Here is a 21,220-nt window from a genome sequence, read left to right as displayed (position 1 = left end):
TTCATTGAGGCTATTTTTAGAAATGTTACTAAGTTTCGATATAGTTCATTATTTATAATTAGTTTGTTATTGTTACAAATTTGTACCTAATATAAATTAATAAGTAACGACCCCCGTTACATCTGGCGTCCCAACGTGTGGCCTTACAAGAATCGCTACCGTTACATCTGTCGTCCCAACGTGTGGCCTTACAAGAGTCACTACACGTTACATCTGGCTCCTAACGTGTAGCTACAAGTTTCGCTGAACATTACGGCATTACGACGAGATATTTCTACGCAAAATGCCGCCGCGTAAAATACGTACTCGTCAAGATAGTGATGCAAGCAGTCATTCCGGTGATGAAAATCAAGACTCAATGCCCTCACCGTCACCAGTGCTCATGTCCGAGGACCAGCTGTCGACGCTTCTGGCCGCTTTATCGAAATCGCAGGCCGAGGCGAACCGACAACTCGTCGAGTCCCTTTTGACATCGCATGGTTTGGGGAGTGGATCGACGTCTGCCACTGCCACCGCATCACCACCCCCGTCGGTTTCAACGTCTACGTCAACTGGTAACCTCTCGAAGTGCATGGCGCGCTTCGACGGTACTTCACGTGATCCTGAGGCCGTGGAGGCTTTCATCGACTCAGTAGAAATATTTAAAGAATGTGCATCAGTTCCCGATGATATTGCACTGCGGGGCTTACCGATGCTCATGCAAGGAGAAGCTGCTGTATGGTGGAGAGGGGTCCGGAAAGAAGTTTCCTCGTGGCCTGACGCTCTCAAGCGATTACGCTCGATGTATGGTGTGCCGCGCCCTGCGTATAAAGTGTTACGAGATGTGTTTTCTGCCGAGCAAGGTGATGAACTCGCAGACAGTTTTATCGTAAAGATACGCGCTATGTTATCCAGGCTGCCTTATCAGTTACCGGAGGAAACCAGGTTAGATATGATTTATGGGTTATTACATAAACGTATACGGAAAAGAATTCCTAGAGATACAGTGATGACCATAGAATCTCTCATCGATAAGTCACGTAGCGTGGAGGAGTCGCTCATAGAGAGCATATCACCAGCTACTGGAAAGGTATCGACAACGTCGCAGTCGCACAAGGCGTCACCGACCGTTTCCGACGAGCATGCTGTGGATCACGCGTCGACACGTTCGAACGTGTCGCGCGTCGCCGTTCGCGGTTCCCGCGCCTACGTAGCGGCGAGGAACGCGCCGCCATTACAGTCGTCGTCCCTGCATAACGCGAAAAGTGATAGTGATAGTGATAAAAAGTTATTTTGTGTATATTGTAAGTCGCGTGGACATGTCCGCGATACATGTGTTAAGAGAATTAATAGTAATAAGACTGTATCATGTTATGGTTGTGGTGAGAAAGGTTTTGTTAAGAGTAATTGTCCGAAATGTAAAATTAATGTGAGCCCTCAGCCTAAAGGTTTCTATTCGATTAATTGTGATAAGTTTTCAAATTTGTATTCTAATGTTAAACAGTCGCTAAGTCGACCCGTGCTAGACATAAGTATCCAAGGTCAAAATGGTATCGCTTTGCTTGACACTGCGGCTAAACGTAGTATCGCGGGTTACACCCTCTACGCGCTTCTCAAACGTTTAGGTACGACGTTTCGCGCCGAAAATATGTCCGTTAAACTCGCGGATGGTTCCGTTCGTAATACGGAAATATTATTAACATTTGTTAATGTCGAATTATGTTCGTTAATAATACCGATTGAGTTTATTATATTTCCCGATGCTTTGTATAATGAAACATTGTTAGGCATCGATTTCATTACTAAAGCACAATTAGTGATAAACTTTTCTAACATGACTTGGTTCACAGCGATATCGCCTCAGGACATTCATCCTTTGTCGTGTGAGAGTCCACGCGAACCGTTAAGCTGCGCGTCGGTCAATTTACTACGCGATGATGAGGGAAGGTGCTTAACGGAATTAGAGAGGATACGTCTGGCGGAGGTTCTCGGTGAGTATGCTGATATTTTTGAGGAGGTCGGGGAGCCGACTCCTTTTGCGGAGCATCGTATCGACACCGGTGATCACCCTCCAATCGCTGTACCTCCGTATCGTCTGACGCCGGCGAAAAAGGAAATAATGCGCGCCGAGCTCGATCAGATGCTAGCGGCGGATGTTATAGAGGAATGTGAGTCTGCGTGGTCAGCACCATGTGTCCTGGTACCCAAGTCTAATGGTACGTATAGGTTTTGCGTTGATTATAGGAAGCTGAATGCTGTCACGAAGACCGATTCCTGCCCCATGCCGCGTATCGACGAACTTCTTCAGTTCACTAATAAAGGTTGTGTGATGACCTCGCTCGACCTCCGAAATGGCTATTGGCAAGTGATGACCTTGGACAGAGATAAAACGGCTTTCGTAACGCCCTTTGGTACGTATCGCTTCAAACGCATGCCGTTCGGCCTGAAGAACGCCCCGGCGACGTTCCAGCGGTTAATAGACCGATTCCGAAGTGGTGCTTCTCTCCAAGACGTTACTATTTTAGCCTATCTCGATGATTTACTGGTCATATCTGACAGTTTTGACAAACACCTTCTAGATCTCCGTGCGGTATTCGACCGTCTCCGCGTATTTAAACTACGAGCAAACAGAGATAAGTGCGCTTTTGCTCGGGAGCAAGTCAAATACCTCGGTCACGTGATCTCACGGGAAGGTATATCCCCTGACGATGATAAGGTACGTGCTGTATTGGAAATGAAGGAACCCAATAATCTTCAGCAACTTCGTACATTCCTTCAAACTTGTTCGTGGTTCCGGAAGTTTATCCCGGATTTTGCAAGGGTAAGCGAACCACTCACTCGTTTGACAAGAAAGAGTCAGACCTGGATATGGGGCTCAGAGCAGGCAGGTGCGTTTGAGTCTCTCAAACGGCTCCTTACCACGGCTCCTATTTTGATACAGCCCGATTATTCTAAACGGTTTATCCTTAGGACTGACGCCAGTAACTTTGCACTGGGTGCATGTCTACTCCAGGGGGAGTCACCGCCTGCTGAACGTCCGATTGAGTACGCCAGCCGTCTCCTGACCTCGGCGGAGCGCAACTACTCAACGACAGAGCGAGAGGCGTTAGCAGTCGTCTGGGCCGTTGAGCGGTTCAGAGGCTATATTGATGGGCATCAGGTATGTGTTCGCAGTGACCACCAGCCCCTGAAGTGGTTGTTTTCACTTAAGTCCCCAAGTGGACGGCTTGTTCGATGGGCCTTGAAACTACAAGCATATAACTTACAATTCGAATATACTCCCGGGAAGGCCAACGTCATAGCTGACACGCTTAGCCGCCCAGTACTTGAATCCGGTTCATCAGATGACTGTGGAGTCTGCCCCGTGAGTGTCGACGTGCCGCACTGGGATGCCACCACTACCCGGGATGCACAGTTGTCCGACCCAGAGGTGTCAAAAATCCTCACTGACCTGGAAGGTACCGATGAGTTATCCATTTCTAGGTGGACCGAGCGAGGGTACCTGCTCGCTCAAGGTGTCTTATATAAATACTCCGAAGATTCCGAGTCGGAGGAACCACAACTTGTTGTCCCCGCGAGCTTGCGTAGCAAGGTGATGTTCGAGTGTCACGACTCTCCCACCGCTGCTCACGGAGGGATCCAGAGGACTATTCATCGCATCTCGCAACGATTTTACTTTCCTGGGTTAAGACGGTATGTTACAGATTATTTAAAAACCTGTATAGAGTGCCAACGGTACAAAGCATCAAATCTAAAACCGGCTGGTTTGCTCCAGACTCCAGTTCCAGCTCAGCGGTTTGAGATTATTGCAGTCGATCTCTTTGGACCTTTACCTAAAGGACCCCAGGGTGAGAGGTGGATATTAATTGTCGAAGACACCGCAAGTAAGTGGGTCGAATTATTTGCTCTCACCGAGGCCACTGCTGAGGTCTGTGCCAAGACCCTTGTTGATGAGGTTTTTATGAGGTATGGGTTACCTCGTCGAATGATTTCCGACAACGGAGTCCAATTTGTGGCTGACGTCATGCAAAAGGCAATGTTCGTCTTAGGGGTAAAGCAGAATCTCATTCCCCTGTACCATCCTGAATCCAATCCGGTGGAGAGGAAGAATCGGGATCTAAGGGCTCACCTGGCTATTTTGGTGGAAGGACGTCACCAACAATGGCCCGAGGTATTGCCTTTTATTCGATTTGCCTTTAACAGTTCTGTTTGTAGTTCGACTACACATACACCAGCATACCTTACCTTCGGCCGAGAGCTCCGATCGCCGATCTCCGCTCAGGCTGATCTTCGTACGGTGGTAGAAACTGAGAACTTTGTCCCTCAGATAACTCCGTACTTACTCAAGCTTGCCGACACAATTTCGGACACCAAGGAGCACATTGAACGGCACCAGGATATCCAGAAGGAGCGCGTTGATGTCAAACGTGCTGATGCTCCCCACTTCGAGGAAGGAGATCTTGTCTTGATGAAATCGCATGTGTTGAGCAATGCTGGTAAGGGTATAACCTCTAAGTTGGCCCCTAAGAGGGATGGACCGTACGTTATTTCAAGGAAGGTAAGCCCTACGTCGTACCTCCTAGCTTACGAACCCTCTGGTGAAGTATTCGGCAAATACCATGTTTCCGATCTGCGACGTTACCACGCAAGGGAAGGTGAGTGTCCTGAGCCGGTAGTCGTAAAACGTCGTAGAGGTCGCCCGCGTAAATCGAGTTAGCTTCTCATTTTCTTTCTGTTTTCTTTCCGTTTCGCCGCGTTTCTTTCGTTTGACCCGCCCGTGTTCACCGCCAGGTCAAAAGGGGGAGGGTGTAACGCGCCTACTATAAATACGGACGAGAACTTGCCTATAGATTAGGCCCTAATGCGTGGTAGTCTGACGTTCAACGTCTGACTACCACACTTTTGCGGCGTGTGCGCGGGGATTGGCCAGTCGTTAGTCAGTCGATCCGAACGCCTTCATCGGGGTAACACGTACATCTATTCATTGAGGCTATTTTTAGAAATGTTACTAAGTTTCGATATAGTTCATTATTTATAATTAGTTTGTTATTGTTACAAATTTGTACCTAATATAAATTAATAAGTAACGACCCCCGTTACAATTTATAAATTATTTTATGTTTTAAACTGAAAAATTGTGTATGTGTATACTATAGAGTAAATAATCATTTAATCTACTAAGAAACATAAACTCGTTTAATCGGTCTTGAAAAATGCTCTTGATTTGAGTGTCGTTATTGTTAGTATATAGAAATTTGACACTACACCGTCTTCCTCGAAAAAAAAATAAATTTAAGTGTTTGTAAGTATACGAAGGTTACACCAGATAGTTTATTAAAATATTTTGTAATTTTATCAAACCCAATTCAAATGAATTGGTTGGTGTAGTTACGAAACTGCGTAGTAAATTTACTAAACATTTTTATGATCAATTATTGAATAAAATTACAAAACTGTATAGTAAAATTACTAATCAAATTTTCTGTAACCGCTTGGTAAATCTCCAAAAATATTTTGCAATTTTATCAAACTCAATTCAAGTGAATTAAGTAGTATAGTTACAAAACAGCATAGTAAATTTACTAAGCATTTTCATGATACATTCTTGAGTAAAATTACAAAACTGTATGATAAAATTACTATTTAAATCTTCTGGAACTGCTTGGTAAATTTCCAAAAACATTTTGTAATTTTCTCAAATTGAGTTGAAGCATTCTGTTTAGTAAATTTACTAAATTGTTTTGCGTTAAAACTTCCCACACATTTTTAGTAAGTTTACCAAAGAAATTTTTAACAGTGTAGTATGTAACCATATTATAGCATTAGAGACAAAAAAAATGTTTTTTTTTTATTATAATATTTTATTACCCACCTGCCCAACGTGGTGACTGGCAAAACACATGAGTTCACGTTATTTTTGGCGTAAACTTGTGGAGGCCTATGTCCAGCAGTTGATTGCATAGGCTGTAATGACGATGAGTGATAGCTGAAGAGTTTATTTGTTTGTTTGCTTGAACGCGCCAGTCTCAGGAACTACTGGTCCGTTTTTAAAAATTCTTTCAGTGTTAGATAGCCCATATATCATCACGCTAAGACCAATAGTAGCGGGAAGTCGTGAGCAAAAGCTAACTATTGTATATTAATAGATTTTTAATATATATTTAAATTGAGTTTTTTTTTTTCGGTTTCAAGTAAGGGGTAGGGTAGATATATAAATAAGTAAGATGTGAAATTTATAAGAATTGATAGTACTTTAAGAAGAATAACTGCATTTTTATTTATGTATGTGTATGTATATCTGTCTATAGCAACCGCTCCTGTGTAGTGCGCCGATACGGCACACGCACGTGCCGTAGCGGCGCCTAAACACGGGCGCGTTTTGCTTTTCGATTCCCGATGCTGGGCAGGCGGGTTGGTGACCGCAGGGCTGGCTTTGTCGCACCAAAGACGCTGCTGCCCGTCTTCGGCCTGTGAATTTCAAATCCAGTTGGATGGTTATCCCGCCATCGGTCGGCTTTTTAAGTTCCAAGGTGGTAGTGAAACTTTTCCCTTAGTCGTCTCTTACGACACCCACGAGAAGAGAGGGGGTAGTTATATTCTTTACTGTCGTAAATACACAGCACTTCAGCTATATAATATTAGTATAGATAATCTACGTATTTATGATAAACATATTTTTATTACAATGTCATTACACTCGGCAACAAAAACTCTCCCCAAAAACAGAACAGTGACGTCAATACTAAATTTCATTATCAAATATAAATTGCCTGATAAATGCACATATCAAGTAATTCATATCTATAATTAAGCGAATGAGTCATACGAATATTTTTTATTTGCAAGAATTCAAATTCTTGATGACGACCCTAGCCATTCCCTGATGATTTTCATTTATAAAAAATAAAAAAAAATAAACATAACATAACATAATGAGGCATTTAAAGATCATTATGGTACTGCTATATACCACCTACATACATATAGTATAATTGTGAGTTGCCAGAGACTATGGATGTCTGCAACACCAGTTGCTGACCCTACCCCAAACCCTCCCTAAGAGCTCTACCTTACTCACCAACAGAACACAACACTGCTTAAAAGCAGTATTATTTAGCTGTGATCTTCTGTAAGGTCAAGATGCTTATCTTCTTGAACTAGTCCAGATTTAAATCAAGATATTTCCAATCATGCCACAACTCCCAAGTAAACCCCATAAAAATAAATAGTTATATTATAACTGTTTTACATATTCACCATTTCAAACATTCAATTTAAAAAGGTTGACTACGTTATCAATACTTTGTGATAAAAATACAATACTATGGACGATGCAAAAAGTTTACGAGACTTATAGAACAATGGATACAGTAAATTGTTTTAAATATATATATTTTTTCTTTTATATAATCTCAAGATATATATAAAATGAATAGCCAATTTTTTTTCATACAACTGGGTCTACAAGCTCACCTGATGGTAAGCTATTGTTGTAGCTTATAAGATATTCGTAACACCAGAAGCATCGCTGATCCTACCCCCAATCCCTCCTAGGAGCTCTGGTCACCTTACTCACCAGCAGGAACAAAACACTGTTTGAAAGCAGTATTATTTAGCTGTGATCTTCTGTAAGGTCGATGTACATCCCCTGAAGTTTTACTGGTGTTTCCTGAACTTAGTATTAAAGTACGCGCATAACTTTTGGTCAACTATCGCAAACTGAATAATTCTTTTTTTTTTTGTTGTGTTCCTCGTTGTCAGGACAAGATTTGTGCATTAGAAATTTAAAAAAAATTATAATAATGTGATCTGAAACTCATCGGTTCAAATACAAACTGAATGTAGCATATCTGGTTTATTTTATTTTTGAAACCCTGTCCCGGCTTCGCTCGGATGCAATGCTGATAAAAAATTTGCAATGTAAACGCAAAAAAAAGTATTTATTTACGACATCATATTAGAAACCTCTAAAACTATCGGTGTCCTCTACTATATTATGCATGTATCATACATATAAACCTTTAAAACAAAATTTTCCAGACCTCAGAAACATCTGTATGACCAATACAAATGTATGCTATATGCGGGGATTGAACCCATGACCGCCAGCACAAAATGGCTATATTATTACAGGGATTAAATTGCCTACCTGTACCAGTACCTTAGGAACAGATGTCTATGTGTGTATGTTTAAGATATTTACTATTATTAATATAATTATTTAATAATAATATCAGGATAATTATGAAAGAACTAGATGTCTCACGCAGTTTCACCAAGATTAAATTTGAATGTTTATCAAATGTGACATGTATAGTTGACACTCCGTTATCAAATCGTAATAAATTTAGGATTACACTTTCTTCAAAATATCCACCATTTACACTAAAGTTTTGTTCGAAATTAAGACTTAAATTTTATTATTTTAAAGTTTAATTTATAGTATTAGATAATATTTTATTAATAGAAGATGATACTGTATGAAAGATCAAAAACTGTTGTGACTAATACGCCAATTTTGATGTGTTTACACACATTTTGTGTACATATGATTATTTTTTAGTCGTCACCCAAAAAAGCCTTGGGAAGCCTGATAACCAATAATTATTTATATGTTAATTTTTTAAGTTTAAAACAAATAAGTTATCTTGTGCCCCAAATTTGAGAAATTAGATCAGAATATAACTTCAGTATTCATAAAATGTAATGAGTCACAACACCAAATTTCTTTCAAAAGTAAGCTATCAGTTGCAAAATGCGGGTGATTATTTTAAAATTACATTTATTATAGGATATGACTTACCTCGAAAAGTTTAAGTAATATGTTCACATACAGCCGTCTGACACCCAAAGATTTTCCAATAGAGGCGAGAAATATCACACATATTATTAGAAGAAGAAACGGCGTGTATAATATAGACACTGCGACCGACACAAACGCCATCACTGACGCCATTTTGCCGACTGATTGATTGAAAATTCCGTATTATCAATCGTTTATGAATGACACGAATGAAAATGTGACGTAGTTTTCATTGTGACGTCTCCATTCATATATGACAACGGTTTTGTCAAATTTTGAATAGAAGTTGCCATGCTTAAAAATATTAATTTATTTTTTTTGTATATGAATTAATTTAAATACAATTTATTATTTTAATATAATTAAAATTTATATTATAACTAAATTTTAAAATACATAACTATTTATTAATGTACATAAAATTGTAGATATATTTTAAAAACTATTTCAAGTTAATTTTTGTTCCAAGTTTGCTAAGTTTCGAAACCGTAGTATTTTATCATTTATGTGGCTAGTAACATTATCACTTTATAACCTCCGTGCTGAGATAATAATTAGAGATTTTTACTAAAAAAAAAATCCTATTTGGATTTTAATTCCCGCAAAACCTAAAAAAAAAAATGTCGGATCTTCCTTACGGCCCCCCAGTGAAAGTATCACCTTTGATCAGGGTACGTAAATTATTACATTTTTTTTTTATAAAAGAAATTATGTAATAGTGTTTTTGAAGTAATATTCGATTTTTGAAACAGTAGTAGCTCTTTAAAAAGCTAAACTTAAATCTAGACTTCTCCAGCCAGTATTAAAACGTTTTGGTTTATCATAATTAATAGTTCAATTTTTAATAACCTAACTATACTATGGACAAACTTATCTGCCTTTGAATTTATCATATTTAGTATTTTATTTTTATTTTGTTCAATTTATAAACCCAATAAAAATAAATTGTTATCATTAATGAATCGTTGAGATATTTATTATTAAATTGCGTGCTTTATTTCAAATAGTAGGACATCTCTTAATTGTGGTCTCTTGCATGTCCTAAAAATTATAAAATGGTATGAAAACATTTCTTTTAAATTAAATTTTTGTTTTCGATTTAGAACAAAGCTTAAGATACAAACTTGAAAGTTAATCTCCATGAATTAAAATATTACAATTTTAGACTGTGATCACTATAATAGTATCAATTATCAGTGGCGAACCGTAAACCCCATGTTTGCAGCCTAAGACCACGACTTTACTTATAACAATACAGAAATAAAAGAAAAAACCCCATATAATAAAAAATATGTTATATAAATTTTTCAGTTTGGTCGCTGGTCATTCCTAACAGCTGGTATCCTCTATGGAGCCTTCCACCACAGCAGGCTCTCGAAGAAGGAAGCCCAGTTCCGTGAAATCGAAGCCAAAGAGAAAGTGATCAGGGATGCAAAAATGAAGGAAGAAAAAGCAAGAGCATCCGCTGGTCTGTATACTTTTATTTTACTTTTATTATGAGTAAATGGCATAGAAAAGATAATTAAGGTTATAGTGTGTGTGTGTGTGTGTGTGTGTTAGCAGTGAAACATGACTGGGATTTTACTCTTTAAGAACAATAACCTTAATGTTTAAATATTTATCCCTTTCTCGAAAGAGGCGTGGTGTAGTAAAACATCACTGTGTGACATTTCACTTACCATTTTTTTAACACTCCAGGCCTTATATTGTTTCTGGACAAAATTAATAAAAAATATCAATCAGAAATTGCTCATCTATTTCATGGAAATAGTCAGTAAGTTACCTAATATCAACATACATACGTTTTGTTCCTACTGATCATTCGATGAGTGTTTTAAAGTAGCTAGAAATACATTGCTGGCTAAAGGGTTTGAGGGAATAAGGAGTTTATGATTTTCGGGTATCAAATTACTTTAGGAGAGTTAGCGCTAGTAGCCGTTGTATACCATTACTCAGTGAGAGTTTGGTTACCATAGTCAATTTTGTCATTTTTTGATTAGTTAATAATCTACAGCTAGAATCAAGTACCAAGAAAATTATTTATTCTGGTTAATTCTTCATCTCCTATTATTTATTTATTTTTTTTGCATTTTGATATTCTGTTTGTGTGTTGAAATAAAAAAAATATAATACTACTGTCATGATTCACCCTGTAACATTCCACTGCCAGCCAATATATGGCTCTTCATGTAGGAGAAGGTTCGGAGCTTAATCTACCATGCCATCTCCACATAGAAATTTATACAAATATCTATCCCGAGCGGGAATCGAACCTACAACGCCGGTGATTGGGCGCTCACATAGCACACGCACCGTTGTACCAGAACGGTATCAAAAATTGGTATACATGAATATAATAGAAATATTAGTAGAGATGGTTACTAATAATTTATTTATTTATTTTTCAGCCGAAATGAAAGCCTTGGAAGAAATGATTTCCCAGAAGTAAATAGTAGAATATTACATCCTAGTTGTAAGGTGATAATGGATACCATCTGTGTTGCCATATAAAAACGTAACCTTAAAAATTCATAATACATCCAACAGATTAAAAATATGGTTTTGTATATTTTGTTATGGCAACAATTCCATCTTTATTATAAATGTATTTATGAAATATAGGTGATTAAAACTATTTTTGTTTTTTTATTTACACCTTTTATTTGGAGCCAATTTCACCTGTTGCCGAGAGACCGGAAGTAGTAAAACTGGTCCTTATTACCTGTTTCACTTTAACTGAGGGTTTGATGGTGTATTACATCATCAATTACTAATTTCATCAATTCTTCACCCACTTTTTGAGTACTCACTACACTCGTACCTTTTTTTATATTTTCGCACCATGATTCTGCAATAAAATATTAATTGTTAGGTTAACTGAATAAAAATATTTAATTTTGTTAGAAGTAGAATCATTACATAGTATAAAACAAAGTCGCTTCCCGCTGTCTGTATTCTTAGATCTTTGAAACTACGCAACGGATTTTGATGAGGTTTTCTTCATTAAATAGAGTGATTCCAGAGGAAGCTCATATGTATAATATAGTAGATGAAGACTGATAGTTTTTCCAACCGTACCGTGTAAAGTATGTGCTGTCTGCACGATAATTTTAAAAGGCTATATTTATACTATATTTTATTTTATAAAAATGAAATTTTGATGTACTGCTGGCTAATGAAATCTAAATGGGAGCATTCGTACGCGGACGAATGTGCCCTGTCTAGCTGTTCGAATGTACCTTATGCCTTCTTCAAAATTAAAAATACAACTTTATACAAATTCTAATTTAGATTGAGAAATATAACAATTAATGCTTAAAGTAAACATTGTGTCATCACCATTTCGTCAAAAACATAAGAATTTGACTTATAATTACGGACTAAAGTTAGGTAAAAAATTTATTCACCGCTTGCAAAAAACACGTTACGTCTTATCAGCTGATACACCGTAGCGTATTTTATTATTATACTCTTCGCATTAGTGCAACTGGTGCGACACTCCGCTTGCAACATAATGGCCGGTATGTCTATGCACACAAGCAAAGGCGTGTTTATGTGTTATACTAACTGTACGAGTGTGCCCAGCGTACAAATGGTGATCACTTTTCCCCACCCTATCTTTCTATCTTCACTTGCTTATACCTCCCACTTAACATCCGATCACCTTTTCGTATCGCTCTCGTCACACATTCACCAGCTTAGTCCCCAAGTCAATCGTGCGTGAAGAAGTTTTACACTGTAGAGTGTGTGTGTGTGTGTGTGTGTGTGTGTGTGTTGTCTGTCGGACAAAAACCTCAAAATCGGTTTCATGTCATTTTATGACTTTATATAAAACCGAAAATAAAATTGTCAGTTTAAAACGAAGACAGGAAGTTATCAACTATTTACGCATCCGTAGGATATCTGGAGTTACGGATAGCAGTTTTTATAGATTAACTATTAGATAGCTATAAAATTAAATCCATACAAATACTTCGTATACTCCCTGTGGAAAGAATCTCATAAAACATAGACAAATGCAGACCAAATTCTCATACCGAGTTATAAGAATCTATCAGATCTCATAGACTCTCGCATTTGTCCATGTTTTATGTGATTTTTTTCCATAGGGCTGCTCTCGAGCGGTGTTGTATTCCGGTGGTGAGTAGGAAATCAGAGAGCCTAGGGAGGGTCGGCAACTTGTTCAATATTTCCGACGTTGTGGGCATCCATGGGCTGTGGTGTCCGCTATTCAACAAATAGACTGTGCTGTTTGCCATATCCTTGTGATATAAAAAAAAATATTATATATTATTACGTAATATACTAAAGACTGATTTTATTACATCTTAATGCAGTTATGGTGACTGTAGAAATATTATTATGTTTTGTCTCACATCAAATAACTGAACGTACAACCTTCCAAATTTTGTGCCAAGGTTCCGAATATCCACAATCGTTAGCTTGCGCTGGTGATCTTAGGCAGTTTGTGATCGGCGTGCCCAATTGTGACACAGTGAAAATGAAAGATTAAGAAGAAATTGCCTAACTTTTAAGTACATATTAAACGACGATATAATATTTTTTTTTTTATTTTTTTTTTTATAACTTGGTCGACTAACAAGCGTAAGGCTCACCTGATGGTAAGCGATTCCCGTAGCTTATAGACGTCTACAACACCAGACGCATCCCAAGCGCGTTGCCGACCCTATCCCCTAATGCCGCCAGGAGCTCTGGTCACCTTACTCACACAGGAACTCACACATTTAGCTTCTGTAAAGTCGAGGCACTACCCTAGTCAGATTGCTGAATATTATGCAGGAAATATCCTACTGTGCCCTACCTATTTTTTATTTAACTTATTTAATTACTAGCTGTGCCCGCGGCTTCGCCCGCGTTGAAATTAGTGTGTCACAAAGTTTTCCCGGCACACTTCCAGTGAAACTCTCATCAAAATCGGCTTAGCCGTTCCGTAAACCTTCTTCTTGCCAATGGTGGCGCCCTCTCTCCAATGGTGAAACCGCATAAAAATCCGTTCAGTAGATTTCGAGCGAATGGATCACATACACTTTTGGGGACTTTGTTTTATAAAACACTAACTGTTCCCCGCGACTACATCCGCGTGGTTATGAAGATATGCATTACTATTAAGATGTTTAACGCAAATTATTTTTTTATTTCAGTCACTTGAAATGCTTATCAAACTGAGTAACTTTTTAAAAGGCACAATTTAGTATAATTTAATAGCTATTTTTATAAAATCTCTCTATACACCACATTTTTAGTTTTATTTTTAGGCTGTATATGTTTCATACAAACTATCAACCCCCATTAAACCCCCTTAGCGGTGGTATATCATATAATCCGTTCTTAGCGGACGTCTGCTAACTATAATCTACCTCCCTGCCAAATTTTATCTTTGTCCAACCTGGATGGATAGACCATCCAGCGATTTTTGAGTTCTCGTGATGAGTGAGTTAGTGACCTTTCTCTTTTATATTACGATGCATTATTTGGACACCTCCTCACCATCTATAGAGCATACATTTTAAATTTCAAGTCTCTTACTTCAAAAACATAAGACTTTCATACAAACTTCCAACCCCCTTTTACCCCCTTAAGGGTCGAATTTCGTAAAATCCGTTCTTAGCAAATGTCTACGCCCTATAAGGAGCCTATTTGCCAAATTTCAAGTTTGTAGGTGTTATAGTTTCGGAGATTTCGTGATGAGTGAGTCAACCTACCATCCCCCGTTTTAACCCCAAAAGGGAGTTGATTTCTAAAGATACATTATTTGGACACCTTCTCATCATCTATAGAGCATACATTTTAAATTTCAAGTCTCTTACTTCAAAAACATGGGACTTTCACACAAACTTCCAAACCCCCTTTTACCCCCTTAAGGGTCGAATTTCGTAAAACCCATTCTTAGCGGATGTCTACGCTTTATAAAGAGCCTTTCTGCCAAATTTCAAGTTAGTAGGTGTTATAGTTTCGGAGATTTTGTGATGAGTGAGTCAACCTACCATCCCCCGTTTTAACCCCAAAAGGGAGTTGATTTCTAAAGATACATTATTCGGACACCTTCTCATCATCTATAAAGCATACGTTTTGAATTTCAAGTCTCTTACTTCAAAAACATAGGACTTTCATACAAACTTGCAACCCCCGTTTTACCCCCTTAGGGGTCGAGTTTCGTAAAATCCGTTCTTAGCGGATGTCTACGTCCTATAAGAAGCCTACTTGCCAAATTTCAAGTTTGTAGGTGTTATAGTTTCGGAGATTTCGTGATGAGTGAGTGACCTTTCGCTTTTATATATATTATTATAGATTATAGATAGATTGAGAATATTTATATGTCTATGCCATTCATCAGCCCCTTCAACGACATGCCACACGCCGCCCCTTAATAGAATATAAACATATACTGCTGGTATTAAAGATGAAAGCAAAACACACATGCTGACTGTAGACCAGAATTGCTAAGGAATGTGCTGGAACTCTAGCGCTACTTTTGACTGTGACCAGTGCGTCAAGCTGTTGTTAAATTATCAATGTTTATGTGATTTCAATTTCTCCATCGAATCCCACTTTACCTATCAGATAAAGTGGGGTTCTATTCGCAAGCTGTGAAAGAAGTAGCTGTTTTTAGTTGAGAAGTAAAGAGGCTTAACGCATTCAGCCTGTAACATCCCACTGCTGGGCATAGACCTATCTTCATGTAGGAGAAAGATCAAGGCTCAGCTCTCCAAACTATTCCACTGCGGGTTGTATATATTCCCTACTATGAGTAATGATTGCTATCGGGTTTAAAACCGACGACTTAACGTGCTGATGGTTTTTTAGGCGACCCTCATCACTACACCAGAACGATAGAGTTAGAGAATAATGGTTGTTAGAGAGGATCTTAGCTTCTAAATCCTGAAAATTAATCCTACGCGTGAATAAGTCAAGGGAACAAACAACAACCTACGTTCGAAATGAAAAAGGTTTAACATGTACCTAATAACTAGCTGCCTAGACTTCGTTCTGTCAAAATATATAGATTAAAAAAATTAAGTTTAAAACTTTCCGTGATCCATAAGGAAAATACAAACAATATATTTGCCGAATTGTTCTCGTCGAGTCATTCTCGAGTTATACGCTTAGCAACATTCAATTTTATTTATATAGATAAATAGATATACATAATAATTTTAGTTTCGTTAAATTACCTGTAAAATATTATTACATACCTGTACAGTTGCTTGGCATGATGTTCAAAAAAAAACCTTTTAAAAAAAATAAGACAATAATTTGTTCACGGAATATTACACAAAAACCGTTTCATAAATATATTTTAATACATACTATAAAAAATAGGTAATAAAAGTTTACCGCAAAGATGGAAGCGTGGTGTATGACGAATATCCCGTTTTATTCATGTTTCTTGAAATATCTTGATATACGAGTACATGTATAAGGTAGACATGCCTCGCGGTTTTAGCTGTGCTTTTTATTTATTTAGTGCTTTCTTACGATCTACGCAAGATTACCGGTATAGGCTGTAGTATTACCTACATTAGGCTGAACTGACTGACTGCCTTTATTATGCTGAATTCTTAATACAATGTCATAAAATAACATTAGCCCCTAAAATTCAAGAGAGTTTGTAATCTCGACCGCAACGGTCAATTCGTGCTACTCCATTTTACATGACTACGGCGAAATCATCCGTGCTTTTAAGGCGCTAGTGAATGCGTGGATGCCATTAATCCACATTAATCCTAATGAATGAATGATATGATTTACAGGTATTTTTGAAAGGTTTGCAATTTAAATGTTAAATGAACTCATAATTTTTCCTGTTTATAATTAAAAGTATAAATATTTAGACGTATTTTATGATTCGCGATGTTTTTTTGACATCTTTGACTTTGAGTGTGTCATGTCCCGCTCAACTATTATAATATAATAATATATAGAAATAAAAAACGAATATATTGTCACAACTTCCAGTTAGAGAAAGTCGGATAAGCTGTCAGTCTTGGCGGCCTTGTATCCACAATTACCCACAATTTACAAAAAATTGTTTACAATGACGATGCTATTACTTTTTGTTTACTCATTGTTGTAAATTATTTTTTGAGTTGTTGTATAGTTTCATTTTTGTCACTGACTACTGTTATGTCCCTATGATAAATGGCAATGTAATAAATACTATTATCGTATTACCCATATCTAATTTATAAATATACTTGCTGCTGCCCTACGCTATACAGCACCAAAAATATCTACGATTATACCTTTTAAAATAACATTCATTTACCCGTTTCTTTTTTACATTTCATATCTACAGAAAAATCTCATAGATGGCGCCGCTTTAAAATTGTCTTGTCTACTTAAATTCATTTAATTATGTTTATCGGCTTAGTTACTTATATTGCGTGATTTATATAGTGTGAAGCTAGCTTATATAGCACGGTTATTAACATAATAACAACAACATTCAAATATGCGTCGTTAGATTACACGTTGTTACAGAATGCGTTGAGGAAATAAAGGTTCACTGCTCGTTCCCGGTAGGTGATAGCATAATATTATGTAGCCTATATGTTGACCCGACTTCTTAATAATATTCGTGCCAAATTTGAAGTAAATCCATGCGGTACTTTTTGAGTTTATCCCGGACATACATACAGACAAACAGACAAAAATTCTAAAAACTATATTTTTGGCTTCGGTATCGATTGTAGATCACACCCCAAGTATTCTTTTAAAAAAATATTCAAGGTACAGTTTTGACTTTCCTACCATTTTATTATATGTATAGATGTTAATTGTAATGCACATGTTTCTAATATCTGTTCGCTGAAGAAATCTGTAAATGTTTGGTTGAAATAAAGAATTTATTATTATTATTATTATATTAATAATAATAATGATGACACGATTTTCAAAATTATCTAAGTCCACTTGCCATAATGTAAATATGGCAACATTTGAAAGTTAACTTGTCTTTTATAGACTATTTTTAAACAAGTAGAAACTAAAAATTGTGCTTTATTATTTCATGCTGTATACTTGATTTGAAAAAAATCACAAGACGCGTTAGCGCAACGGTCACAGCACTGGCTTGTGGCTGTTGCGCTGGCGATTGCGGGTTCGATCCCCTCACATAGCATCATACATTTGTATTAGCCACACAGAAGTTTGCCGTTTTCTTGGCATTTGTGTTTGTGGATTGTATGTGTTTCCGGACCCTCGACACAGGAGTTAATCCTAGTGGGGGCTGTTGAGTGTGAGCCAATTATTTGTATAAAGAAAATTAAACTGATTCCAATCCTCAGTAGCACCATATGCATTTTGCATTTTTTTTTTTTAGATTTTAATTTGGAGATTAAAACTTTTGAAAATATTACCATGAAAACTCTTTCTCGTTCTTATGCAACTGACTGAGGAAGTACCTCAATGTTACAGAACATCAAACCTAAATAATATTGCTTTAAGGCAATGTTGTATTCCTGTGGTAAGTAAGCACCCACAGTCACAATCACAAGCACAATCACCCAAACACGACAAACAATATGGCCAATACAAATGTCTGTTGTGAGCGGGGATCGGACCCCCGACTGCCAGTCCAACAACCAGTGCTCTGACTACTGCGCCAACAACTCCTCAGTAAGTTATAAATCTATCTACTTTTATTTTAGAAAAGAAAATACATAGAAGTCGTAGTCGAAACCGCGGGACGCAGCTAGTACCAACACACTGTTTATCTCCGGCACGGTGATAAATTGTCTACAAAAATAAACGCACGGAATCGAACTCGTGTGCGATCTGTCAATCACTGCGAGTATGTTTTCCAATATCGAAAGATACAAAATTATTTTCTCAAGTACTCGGAAAATTCTGAAGAAAATGTTTTCTTTTACATCTACTTTGGAATATCTATATCATGATTATAAATCTAATATATAAAATTGTCGTGTCGCGTCGTTTGTAGTTAAACTCCTCCGAAACGGCTCGACCGATTTTCATGAAATTTTGTGTGCATATCGGGTAGGTCTGAGAGTCGGCCAACATCTATTTTTCATTCCCCTAAGTTATAGGGGGGGGGGTTGAGAAGGTTTATAAAATATATGGCAAAAAACATTTGCGGGGTCAGCTAGTAATAGGATAATATCTACGGATTTTATAGCTTTTGCCTGGAAATAGTATATGTGAAACTTTGTTGTTGAATGTAAGCCGAAAAGCAGGAAAGATTGAGTTTTCTATGAGTGTAATATTCAGGTGGAGCATGGCAGAAAATGTCGCACTCAAAACCTGGCACGGCCTATTTTTTATATAGTTAGGTCGGCAAATAAGCGTATGGTTCACCTGATGATAAGCGATTACCGTAGCCTATAGACGAATGCAACATCAGAAGCATCGCAAGCGAGTTGCCGACTAAGCGGCCGATTTGGGCAGGATATTGCCTATTATACCCCAGTTCAATGATATGATCTTAAAAATTACACAAAATATGCTTCATCAGCTATCTTCTTCTTTATTTTCAGCCTATCACAGTCTACTGCTGGACATAGGCCTCCACGAGCTCGCGCCAAAAATGGCATTGAACTCATGTGTGTTGCGAATAGTCACCAAGCTGGGCAGGCGAGTTGATGAAGAGGCTGCTGTATCTTCGGCCTGTGTATTTCAAAGCCAACAGTTGGATGGTTATCCCGCCATCGGTCGGCTTTTTAAGCTCCAAGGTGGAACTGTGTTATATCTTAGACGCCTCTTACGACATCCACGGGAAGAGGGAGGGTGGCTATATTCTTTACTGCCACAGCCACACAGCAGCATAAATATGCTTGTTAGCTTTTTAACGAACGATTTTTAATAGTTTTCAAATTCCTAAAACATTATTTTACCCACAATTTGTTCGTATTGTCACTCTATCCTAAAACTTCTGACGTATAACGTCTAAACACATTACAGCGATCCGATAGTCAATATATCTTGTTTGCTTGTTTTTAATTACAGCGCAATAAAACTTTATGTGACCGTTAAAATGCCGTCGAAAACAAATGAATACTTTGAAAAAGAAATTTATGGCGAAATTTGTTTGGGAATTTTTTTATATGATCCTATTTTTGGGCCCCTGGAAATTATTGATCGTTTCTGAGAAAGATACTGTTTAGGCCAAATCGCGCCTTAGAGCGATTGCCTTAGGGTTTAGTTTAACCGTGGCTCTGTCATTTATTACTTACGATTTTGTAATACCATTTCGCTGCGTTAGCGACGCTTTTTTCTGTATGGGCTTCATCGGTGATATCGCCAGGTGGCACGGCCCCACGCTGTCGCCGTCGCCCGCGCCGCTTAGCGGCGAACAGTCTCGAGTCCGCTCTCACGGTAGCGGACGTATCGCTGCTCGATACGGCGAATAAAGTCTCGCGTCCGCTCTGCAAGGTGTGGCCGTATCGCTGCTCGACGGCCGGCCAGTTCCTATTGTTGGACTTATTGTTTTGCGCGTGCCTCGTGGTTTATTAACTGCTTACTTACTTACTTTACTGCTACCGTTTTAATTGCTGTACTTATAACTTAACTGTAAGGTCTCGAGTTCGCTCTGCACGAATGCAATTTTCTGTGTAGCTTTGTGAGAACCCCAATGTTGGGTTTGGACTCTTTGCTGGCGTGACCGCACGCGGTCCTGTGAATATATCTAACGGTTTATTTGGTAACTGTAAATATTTGTTGCTGTGCTTGTGACTGTAACTGCTTGTGTATTGACTGAGTTATTTATTTCGTTATAATCAATTCTGTGACGTGTCTGCTGGCGAGTGACTGGGAGTGTCTACTCACTATCGAAGTCTGGGGGCCTGGGGCCTCCTTCTCGGGGACTGTCAGGACACCTATCTTACACTTAACGTCACACCACACCACACGACCTATACACGTTCTCTGGCGATCTTCGATCCCAATAGACCCTAGCTGCCCTTCGAAGGTAAGTGCAATTTCCTTCTTATTTTTCAACCCCTTTTTTGTATTGGATTGCTCACGCCGCATATCCTGATCACCATAGGTATTCCGTACCCGACCCTAGGCAGTCCGCCGGGAGGTCGCTGATGGGCCCCGACCTCTGAGGCTCTGCTGGACTGGCTAGGGCCGTAACATTTTGGTAGCAGAGCGTGGTTGCCGTAACATTTTGGTAGCAGAGCCCCCCACGCCTTGAGCTGCGTGAGTTTAACTGATAGGGGTTATATTTGTTTAGGGTATTTGTATTTGAGTAGCTTCGGGTAGGTTTAGCCTGTGTGGCACATCCCTGTTTATATTTTTTTACTGTTTATATTTTCTTACTGTTATTACTGTAATTATTGCTGTGATTTGTATCTGTATTTTTTATTGTTGTATTGGTTGTTGGAATTTATATCACTGCATTTGTTTATCGTTATATATGATGCCGTCTCACAAGCAACCCAAGGCACCTGCGCTGAT

At 38.2% G+C, this 21,220-nt stretch overlaps 2 protein-coding genes across 2 annotated transcripts in view; one reads left to right on the top strand and one right to left on the bottom strand.

The window, feature by feature from the left end:
- The window catches only part of LOC123667046 (glycerol-3-phosphate acyltransferase 3), a 41,243-nt gene extending 32,256 nt beyond the window's left edge, over positions 1-8,987 (bottom strand). The window contains exon 1 of the mRNA XM_045601049.1: positions 8,783-8,987. Within this exon, the coding sequence (XP_045457005.1) occupies positions 8,783-8,935 (153 nt within the window). The 5' untranslated portion in view covers positions 8,936-8,987. The remainder of the gene's footprint in view (positions 1-8,782) is intronic.
- A 270-nt stretch (positions 8,988-9,257) lies between these two features.
- On the top strand, positions 9,258-11,337 carry LOC123667180 (ATP synthase subunit e, mitochondrial). Its single transcript, XM_045601149.1, has 3 exons — positions 9,258-9,453; positions 10,094-10,250; positions 11,191-11,337. The coding sequence occupies exons 1-3, from the start codon at positions 9,403-9,405 to the stop codon at positions 11,229-11,231; spliced, it is 249 nt and encodes an 82-aa protein (XP_045457105.1). The 5' UTR covers positions 9,258-9,402; the 3' UTR covers positions 11,232-11,337.
- The last annotated feature ends 9,883 nt before the right edge of the window (positions 11,338-21,220 follow it).

The sequence above is a fragment of the Melitaea cinxia genome, chromosome 27 (assembly GCF_905220565.1).
Source record: "Melitaea cinxia chromosome 27, ilMelCinx1.1, whole genome shotgun sequence".
In the NCBI taxonomy this organism is placed as follows: Eukaryota; Metazoa; Arthropoda; class Insecta; order Lepidoptera; family Nymphalidae; genus Melitaea; species Melitaea cinxia.
This window is presented reverse-complemented; position numbering and strand designations above follow the sequence as displayed.